The sequence below is a fragment of the Antrostomus carolinensis genome, unplaced genomic scaffold (assembly GCF_000700745.2).
Source record: "Antrostomus carolinensis isolate BGI_N321 unplaced genomic scaffold, ASM70074v2 scaffold30153, whole genome shotgun sequence".
NCBI classification, from domain to species: Eukaryota; Metazoa; Chordata; class Aves; order Caprimulgiformes; family Caprimulgidae; genus Antrostomus; species Antrostomus carolinensis.
The window spans coordinates 7,287-17,330 of record NW_010306345.1 but is presented as its reverse complement, the minus strand read 5'-3'; the positions used below and the strand labels follow the sequence as shown (position 1 = coordinate 17,330).

General features: G+C 55.3%; 1 protein-coding gene across 1 annotated transcript in view; it reads left to right on the top strand.

Moving 5' to 3' along the window:
- The first annotated feature begins 6,886 nt into the window (after positions 1–6,886).
- Positions 6,887–10,044, top strand: part of SLC16A1 (solute carrier family 16 member 1) — a 5,711-nt gene continuing 2,553 nt past the window's right edge. The window contains exon 1 of the mRNA XM_010165111.1: positions 6,887–7,154. Coding sequence (XP_010163413.1) covers positions 6,938–7,154 — 217 coding nt within the window. The 5' untranslated portion in view covers positions 6,887–6,937. The remainder of the gene's footprint in view (positions 7,155–10,044) is intronic.

Genomic DNA, 10,044 nt, shown 5'->3' with positions numbered 1-10,044 from the left:
TCCTGTTGGGTGGCTTTGTGAGAAGGGACTTTCTCAATCTTCTATTAATCCCTGGGGTGATGGATCTCTTAATTACAAACAAGTGTTTTTCTAGTGTATAGTGAACCTCCCTGTTCCAAAGTGCTAGAGGTGACTGTACCTGGTCCTGGCTCTGTGGAAGGTGTGAAGCATCCTCCCCTTCCAGGAGGTGGTTCCTGAAAGAGGTGCGAATGGTTGCATGTGCTTTTTGTTGGTTCCTGTCTCCCACAATTGGCCTGATTTATCTGGCAGCTAAGGTGGAAAATACCTCGTGACTCGCACGCTATTATTTTATATATCCTTTACGAGGAGTTGAAAAGCTGCACGTAGGCTAAGGGAGGCGAGTTTCATCCATTAAGTACTGTACTGCTAATCCCTTGTTGCACTTTAATGGCTTTTCCTATTTCCTTCTGTGGAATCAGCCTGTGACTGACTGTAAGAAAGTGAGAGGCTCCTCTCAGCAGCAGTGTCTGTGTGACTCACTTGCAGATGTGCCCTTAGATCTGCTGCAGTGTAGTTGTGCCCAAGCCATGGAAAGTGTTTGTGGGGCTGTGGTGAGTTCCTGAGCCTGCACTCACCTGCCCTGCGCTGCCTCTGCCCTGGTTTGAGGGCAGGATGCAGCGGTGGCATTGGCGGTGCTGGGAGCAGAGGCTCTGGCTCCTGGGGAGGAGGGTGGCAGTTATGTTTTGACTGTGAGGGCTTTTGACTCTCTGGGGTTTTGCAGCCTCCTGTTACCCTGCTCTGCTGTGAAACCCAGAGTGGCCACGTCCCTGGCTGGCGGTGCGGGTGTCTCATGAAAGAATGCTGCTGCTATTTGTACCACATTTTTCTCATTCTGAGGATTTCCTGGCAGGCATGGGGTGTCCCGGGAGCGTTCCTGAACACCGCTGGTGTGGGGAGGATCAGCTCTGCTCCCTGGCTGAGCTTGGCTTGTGCTCAGGGTGGGACTGTGAAACCCTGTGCAGGGCTGAGAGCCCCTGTCCCATCCTGAGGCAGGGGGCTTGGCTGGATTTGGGGCCTGAGAGCCAGTGCTGTGGGAAGCCCTTCCCCCCGGGATGGGGGCATGAGTGGAGTTTGGGGCTGTCACTTGCAGTGTCCTTGCTACATCCCCAGGAGCTCTGAGCTGGAGGGACGATATCTTGTACTGTAGGGTTGGATGGTTTAAGCTTGTGCCTTTTTGGTGAGTCCCTTCAAACCTGCCTGTGAAACACCAACCAAGCTGAGCCTTTCTGCAGCTCCCTGGGGTAAAGCACCAGCAAAGCTGGGCTGTGAGCGCAGGGTGGGCACTCGCCAGCCCCTCCTGCACTGGGACGAGCTGTCCTCTCATGGGGCTGGTTAGAGAGGGACCCTGGGTGCTGTGCTTGGGGTGGAAGCCCCGAGGACACCTGTAATAACTGCTTCGTGTAATGTTCTTGTAACATGTCTGCAAACCCCTCTAGGTCCACCCACAGGGTTTTTGGTCAGAGGGCTCCAGGAGGGCCATGGCCAGGCTCTGCTGTAGAAATAAGAGAGGCTTTCTGCCTTGGTCTTGTTGGCAGCTTGCTTAAGCTTGACATCACACTTTCTCATACCAGTAAGATGCTTGGACAGGCTGAGCATCACTGGTGCTAATAAGCAGGCATGGCAGCCCAGGGTGGGAGCCTGTCTGGTATCTGTCTGGCAGAAATAGCTGCCTGTCTTTCTGTTGGGTTGGTTCTTGCCCGCAAAGCTCCTGACAAGCCATCGCAATGTCCCCCTTCACAAGGTGTCTCGCTACCTTTCACAGCCCGTGCACCATGGCTGCTGCGCTGGGAACTGTCCTTGGGTGGCCGTGGGGCAAGACCCATGGTGGGCGTCCAGGGAAGGCCTCTGGCCCTGCCTGGGGTGCGCTGGCTGCAGGCGGGGCGAGTGGGCCGCTCCGTGTCTCTGCAGGCTGGGGCTCGTGCGGGGCGGCTGGGAGCTGGAGGAGGGTGGCTGCCCGTGCCCCGTGGCGTCCGTCTGTCTGCGAGCCCGGCTTAGCTCACCGGGCCGGCAGACCTGGGCACGTCTGCGGGCGCGCTGCTGGCCCCGCTGGGGAGGGCTGCTGAGCGGGATGGGCTGTTTTGGGCAAAAACCTTGAGCTCGCCCATGCGGGTTGGTGGCCTTGAGCAAACCCTGCCCATGCTGTGACCTCACCTCACCCCGAGAGCAAGCGCTGCGCCCGAGCAGGACCTCAGCCGACTATTGTCTTGGTGCAGAGCCCTCGCCAGCGCGGGGGAGTCACGTAGGCCGTGTGCCACCCCGTTAAACACCAGTATGGGTGCTTGCTAGAATTGCAGCTCCATGCTTAGTGCTATAAACCCCCTTAAACCTGGTGCAAGTGGTGTCTCATTAGCTCCTAACAAATCTCTGTTTTATCTTGTTTCTGACCAGAAAAAGGCCAAATTTGAAGCTATAAAGCGTTGTGGGCTGTAAGCAGCCTGTGATCGCCAGCACCTCCATTTCCCCAGCAGTAAGTCTGAGGTCTCAGTTTAGTTTCAGGGACCAGGAGGGACGCTCGGGGTCTGCTGGCTCCCCATGTGGACAGACATCCCATGGAGCGTTGATGGCCCTGTGCTATCCCATGGTGTGTAGAGCACTTAAAGAGCCCGTCGCTGTGAACTCGGTTTGGGAGGCTGGGCTGGGGCGGGTTTGTTTCAGGCTCTTGTTCAGATAATGCTTCAGGATGGGGCTGGTGGGAGTGGGTGTTTGCCAGGCTCCTGGGGGTCAAGGCAGGAGCCCCCTCGGGGAGTGGGGACTGGTGCTGCTGGTGAGGGGCAGCTTGGTGCCTGTCCTGCCTGGCCTGGGCATTTCAGTGTGGGTGTTCACTGGCTGGTCCAGCTGCCAAAGGCACAAGGAACCCAAGTGCCGCAGGTATGTCCCTGGGGCTGTTGCTGCTGCTGAGATCCTGCTCCAGGCATTGCCGTGTCCTGAGCTGGAGCTGGGAGGAGCAGATGGTGGGAGCAGGGTCAGCCTGCCTGCAGCCATGCTGGGACAAGGCTGCTCTGCTCCAGCCTGGGCTCTGCCAGCGGCTCTGGGTGCCCTGCTCCCTGGGAAGGGTTCTGCAAGCTCAGAGGGCAGCAGATGCCAGGTGAGCGTGTGCCTGGAGTAGGAAAGCTGTGAGCTGGAGGGATGTGCGAGGGGAGGCAGAGGTGTGTGGTCCTGGGCACAGCCCCCTGTGTGGGCAGGGGATATCCCTCTTCCTCTGACCCCACAAAGGAGCGGTGTGAAGATACTTTCATAAAGGGCTTGCCCCAGAAATACTTCATGGCATTTGCAGGGCTTTGTAAGTGTGAGCCTCTGCCTTTCCGCTCTGGAGTCCTGCCAGTCTGGGGCTTTTAAAAGCACAGCAATTTGCCACATTATGTAACGAAAAGTCTTGAAATCTCCCTGTTCCAGACCCCTCCGGAGAAGGGATAACCGTGCTTGTGCGTAGGACCCAGGAGATGGGAAGGGCTTTAGTCTTCTGCGGGATCTGTTTGGAGGTGATACAGTCCTCACTGCCTGAGCAGCCTCAGTTCCTGCCATTGCTGTGCAGAGGAGGGTTGCTGGAGGCTACCCATTCCTGTGGATTAGTCAAGACGTTTACGGGGAGCAGATGTGATACTTGCAGTCATTACTTGGTCTCATCAGTCTTAATTACTGCAAATATGGTTATTTTATGTCCTAATAGGGCAAACTGTAGCTGGCTGCCTGGCAGCTGTGAATTTGATTTCCAAACATGTCTTACACGTTGCAGCTCTTCCAAAACAGAGCTGTAAATGTTATAACTATGTTCTGGGTGGTTTTTTTTCCCTTTTTGCAAAGGGGAGGGAAGCTTTCCAATTGAACTGGCTGCCTTACATGTGCTGCTTTTTTTTTTTCTCTTGTTTGAAATGACTCCTGCATAAGGGCGAGGAGGAAATCGGCAAGAAGCCTTAATGCGGTTGAAGGAAGAGATTTCTAAATCTGGTCTTTCTTAATAAGGATTTTCAATGAGTCAGGGAAAAATGTTGTGGCATGCAGAACTCATCATGTAAACCCTCTGGCATCAGGCTTTGGGAATCTTGCTTCATGGTCTCAAATCTTGTTCAGTTGAAGGTTTTTTCGCTGTGCCTCAGCAATGCAAGAGAGGTCATGTCTAACCCACCAAAAGTGTTTTATTTTATAGAGAGATGCCATCTGAGCACCCGCAGGAGGAGGAATGCTGCTTGCAGGGAAAGAACAAATAAATGAATCAAGCTGCTGTAATTCTGGTGCAGTTGAGCTCCTCTGGAGCAGTAGAAGAATTAAACCTCTGTGTGTGTCTCAGGAGCAAAAGGGAAAAATCCCCAACACCTCATCAGAACCCCCCAGCTTTGGCTTTAGGTAGCTTTTATTGCCACTAGTTTTAATTAGTGCTATCACATAGATTGGATTCCTTGCTAGTAATTTTTGTTGCCAACACCTGGTAGTCTTATCTTTTAAAAATGTTTCAGGCAAGTCAGTGTAGCTAGGTGATGCTTTAGTGTTCACTGAACACTGTGAAAGCTCAGTATGACTCAAAGCAAGAGGTGGCTGGAAACTCCAGTGTGCAGCCCATGTGGGGCCGTGGTGCTCAGCACAGCCCAGAGTTCACAGCGGCTTTTCAGAAAGAGCAGGACGGGTGCTGGGCTGCTCCTGTGCTGAGGCCAGAGGTGGGTGCTGATGCTTTGCTGAGCCTGGCGCTTTCTTCCCCGACTGCCGGAGCCAGGCGGGTGCCTGCAGGTGTGTGCTGGCTCCAGGCTGTGCTGTGGGGCTGCTTGTGGCTGGACCCTGCTGTGTGGGCTCAGCCCACGGTCGCACGGGCCGCTTGGCACAGCCACGGTCCCTGGGGACCCAGAGAGGAAATCTGCTCCTCTGGCTCCTGGGCACAGTTCAGCTGCAGATGTGCCCAGGGCAGCGTCTTGTAAATGATTCCTTTGTTGGAGCAGCGGGGTGGCTTGGATCTACTCGTGATGGTCATGTGTCGCACTGGCCGGGGTGCAGGAAAATACCCTGCCAGCAAAAAAATGGGTGTCTGGGTTGGGCTAAACCAGTTTTAGCAGCTTATTGAAACTGGCCTCCCCTGCTTTGCTTCCTCCTGCCCCGTGTGGGTTTGAGGCATCACCTGAGCATGTCCAGGTGTCTTGTGGTTCTGGCAAACCCAGTGCTGTATTGGGTAACCCTGCAGCCCATACCTCCAGTGCTGGGTGGGAGCGAGGGCTCCCCATGGCTCAGGACCACTGGCTGTGCTTCAGCTGGGCCACCTGGATCCCAGCATCGGACGTGTGCCAAAGTGACACGGAGCGAGTGAAAGCAGAGCAGGCACCCATGGTGCCATGTGGCGTGCCAAGGGCACGAGGGGACGTGCCAGGTAGATGCTGACATGTCAGCAGCCCTGGGTGAGATGGTAATCGCTGTGAGCCTGAACGGATGCCGGCTATAAATAGGAGCTGCACCTTTCTGAGCCAGCATGCGGCTTTGAAGTTGTCGCTGCGCCTGGTGTGACCCGGGGGAGCTCTGGAGAAAGCTCCTGCTCAGAGACGCCTTTTTCTTCGAGTGGAAACCTGAGAGCAGAGCAGAGAACTGCCGAGCAAGGGGTGGGTGCTGCTGGAGGAGCTCCGTGTCCCCTCCCTTGGCTGGTGGTGCTGTTTAAAGGCAGGGGGTTCTCTGGCTGGGAGGGCCATGGGGTGTCAGGAAGTGTCTTCTGAAATCTGCGGGGGGCAGACGGGAGTTCTGGGGGCTGCAGCAATTCCTGTTGCTTTGCATATTGTGAACCACATTTATGAGCAGCTGCTCTGGTTGTGCTTCCTCCCTGGGATGGTTTGTGCCGCTCTGCGCTGCCTGAAGCAGCCTTAGTTCTCGCGCAGCCCCGGCTCCAGGCTGTGATCCAGCTGTGCAGCAGCTGCAGCGCGGGAAGGCGTGAGCAGCCGGCCCCGCCATCTCCACATGGCTCTGAATGAGCCTCTCCCTGCTCAGCCTCTGAGGGGATCCCACACTTCAGCAAGCCTGGGCGATGTTTCCCCATTTATTTTGTTTTCTAATCCCTTCTGGTTTTGTGCTTTTTAAGGAGAATTGTTTTTACACTTGGGTGTTTCTGTGAAACCCACTGTAGCCTTTTCAGTCAGAGAGGAGGGGTTGGTCACAGCTGGGTTGGGGGGGTGTCCTGTCAGGCCTGAGCCCTCTGACAGCCGGGCTCTGTGGGGCTGGGGCTGCTCCAGCCGGACCCACCGTCCCCCCAGGCAGCGCTGGCAGCGTGCAGGAGCCATCCCTGGTCACTGCTCAGGATAAGTTCAGCTGCAGCCCGTGACCTTCAAGGCTGGCACGTGTGCTGTGCCACTGTCCTGCTCTTCTCTCGCAGCAGTGGAGGTGTCCCAGCTCACACACGTGGACTGATTTCCCCTGGTGTGTCTGTATTTAATAGCCTGGGTGTGCTGCTCCTGCTCTGGGTGGCCCAGGGCTTGCTGAGGTTTCGTGGTGTGCTGGGCAGTGCTGGCATCACATTCCTGGAGAAGCTGCAGGGGCTCTGCCCTGGCCGCTGCCCTACTCGCCCCTCCACAGGTCTGTCCTGTGCTGCTGGTGGCCCTGCCCACTTCACTGCTGTGTCCTGGCTGCTGCTGGCAAGGACATTGTCTGCCCTTTTCAGCTTAAGACAGGGTATCGTGTCTTAAATTTGTTGCTTATAAATTTCTGCTGGCCAGGGCTCTCAAAGGCCAGCTGTGATCTGAGCATGTGTTTTGGGACAACCTTATGAGGCCAGTGTGCTGGTGAGCCCCAGGTGTTCTCCTCTTGGATCAGCTCTCCCAGAGGTGATCCAGGGCACTGGTGCCATGCCATTGCATGCCCAGGAGTGGGAATGCAGCCATCTGCTTTCAGCTGAGACAATACTTTGTCCTTTGCAGATCTTTGAACCCCAACTGAGTCATCACCAACTTGGTTCAAGATGCCACCGGCCGTCGGAGGCCCTGTGGGATACACTCCTCCTGAAGGAGGATGGGGATGGGCTGTGGTCATCGGAGCCTTCATCTCCATTGGGTTTTCCTATGCCTTCCCCAAATCCATCACCGTGTTCTTCAAAGAGATTGAGGTCATCTTCAATGCATCCAGCAGCAAAGTCTCGTGGATCTCCTCCATCATGCTGGCTGTTATGTATGCAGGAGGTAAGTGGGCTGGAGTCAGCAGTACGTGTGCTTGTGTGTTGCAGTACAGGATGTCACTGTCCTGCGGTCTGATAACGTGCACCTTGCTGTAGTGATGCCAACCAAAACTTTGCTAAAAGCTGGAACTCTCTCCTTAGGTGAGAGCAAAACTTCCCTTAGCAAGCTTTCTTGAAGGAGTTTGCTCAAAAAGTTCCATTTAATGCCCAGAATGCAAAAACCAGGTTAATCTGTCCTCCTTTGCAAAGCTGTAAGGAAAATCTTTCCGGGGAATTACAACTTGTGTAATTCTGCCCTTGTCCTTGTTACAGTGCACTGTGGGCGCTGTGTCCGCTTCCAGCGCCCGCCCGAAGGCTGGGGACCCGCTGTCCATGCGTAGGAGCCCTGCTCACGGGGTCTCTTTCTTTTAGATAAGACACTGATTATTTTTTATTTTTTAATCCTGTGAACTGTCTGTATCTAGGGATCTGTCCCCAGTTTCTGGTCAGCTCCAGTGGCTCAGCTGTGCTCTGGAGTGCACTGAAACCTGCCGCTGCCTGTTCTTCCTCGCTGGTGCTGAGCAGTGCCGTAGGCAGCCTGCGCTGTTTGAGGGTGGCAGTGTGTGTTGGCAGCACAGAGACATGAGCAGAATAAAGCAAAACTACTTAAATTGAAGCAGCTCCCTTCCCCCATCCTTCAGAAACTGCTTCTTGGAGTCTTTTAATCCCCAAGCTTGTCTTTAACTGGCGAGCACTGCTCGTGGGACGATGCTCTCGCAGGGTGATGTGCTCCAGGCCCTCGCCTTGCTGATCTCCAGACCCTGGTGTCTCGGACCTGCCTGCACACACAGCTTTGCACTGGGTTGTTCAGCTGAAAGAAACTCTTATTGGGAGCCTGCTGCTGTGTCCACTTCAGAGGCAAATGGAGCTTGTACTGCTGCCATCCCCAGCTGGCAAAGTGCCTGCATCCTCCTCGCATTTTGCATCGAAAGGAGCTGACGTCAGCGCCCGGCTGAGCACGAGGCTTTTCCTTTGAGGGAACAGGCTCTGCTTTGTCCTCGCTCAGCTAGCGAAGCGACCAGCACATTTCCCTGCTCTGATGTTATAACAAGCTTGTAAACCGTGTAACTGCCTTAATGAGACTCAATCTGGGCCATTCCTCCTCTCCTAATAGCTCGGAGCTGGTTCCTCTTGTGCCTGGAGCTGCCCAGAAGCTGGGGCAAGAGCTCCCTCCTCCAGTCCTGGGGTTGTCCCCCTGTCCCCCTCCCACCACACTGATACCACCTCTCCCACTCCTCCTGAACTGTTGCCATGAAATCTCAGCAGCTCGCTGGTCTTGAGCTGCTTGCCTGTAAGCTGGTGGCAGGGATGCTGGAGGTAGCCCAGACCTGCCCAGGGACATGCCGCTGCCCAACTCGCTTGTCCAGGGCTCCTGCAGCCTGAGCCCAGGCCCTTTGCAGGCTCTGAATTGCACTGAGTGCTTGCAGGGTGCATCCTTTTCTCCCTGTCCCCCAGGACACCCTCCTGTGGGAGCTGCACGCTTGCTTGGGGGCAAAAAAAGTAGCTCATGCTCTGGCAAAACATCCTGTGCTGGTGGTATCTGGCAGAGCTGCCTGGGGCAGCTCCTGTCCTGGGCAGGGCTGGGGCAGTGGAGCAGCACGTCCCACAGCTGCCCTGTGCGGTCACCATCGAGGGTACATGGGTGAAATGATCTCGAATGCCCCTTTCTCAGCCCCACATTGGGATTAGGGAGGATTCTGCTTCCATTACTTCTGCTTTTTTTACAGCATGAATAATCAAAGTAGATCAGCTAACGTCTGGTCAGAAATGCTTCATGTGAATCTATAAAATAGGAGTGGGTGTGAAATCTGCTTTTTCTTTTAATTAAAAAAAGGAGGGGGGGAATTGCCACCAGGGTACACAGCACTGCCCAGCTGGGCAGCTTCCTGTCCTTGGAGCCCGAGTTCAAGGTACAGGTTTTGCAAAGTGCTGAGTGCTCTCGGGGAAGTGCGTGGGGCCTGGGGTGATGTGACAGCCCCTGGGACCTGCTGCCACCTCCAGTGGGACAGGGGACACTGTCCCTTCCTGACTGCCGGTGGCATCAGGTTGGAGCTGCTGGCATGTGGGCACTGAGTGGCTGCAGGGAGCGGGGTGCTGCGGGGCTTGGGGCAGCAGGGCTGCTGTAACCTTCTCCAGGCTTTGTTTAATCTGGGCAAAAAGGTCAAGTAGTGTCTGAGGACCCATGAATAACATGTTGACAACCTTCCTATCTGTTAATGACAAAACTGGCTCTGTTAATATTCAATGGATGTTCATTCAGTGTATTTAAATACATTTTAGTATCTGTCGAGCATGCTTCGCAGTATCTAATCACTGTTTGCTTTGGATTAAAGCTGCTGATAATGAAGCACTTGAAAGGCGGGTGTGCAGAGCCATTGGGCTCTTCCTACCATGGGGTAGCAGTGAAAACAGAAGCACCCCTTCTCCCTGGGCAGCACGGTGCTGCTCCTCCTGCCAGCCCTTGGGGAGCTTCACCTGCACCCATCGAAGCTCTTTCTTCACAGCTTTGTCTGGTCCCCATCTCTTGCTGGGGATTGGCAGTTGCCATACACTTGTATTGCTGCAGAGCCCCCAGCCCAGGGCAGAGCACTGTGTGGGGCAGGTGGCTTCACCCTGTCCCAAGCCCCTGTCCTGGGGGTGGCTGGTGCCCTCTGCCAGCCCTTGGGGAGCTTCACCTGCACCCATCGAAGCTCTTTCTTCACAGCTTTGTCTGGTCCCCATCTCTTGCTGGGGATTGGCAGTTGCCATACACTTGTATTGCTGCAGAGCCCCCAGCCCAGGGCAGAGCACTGTGTGGGGCAGGTGGCTTCACCCTGTCCCAAGCCCCTGTCCTGGGGGTGGCTGGTGCCCTGGCA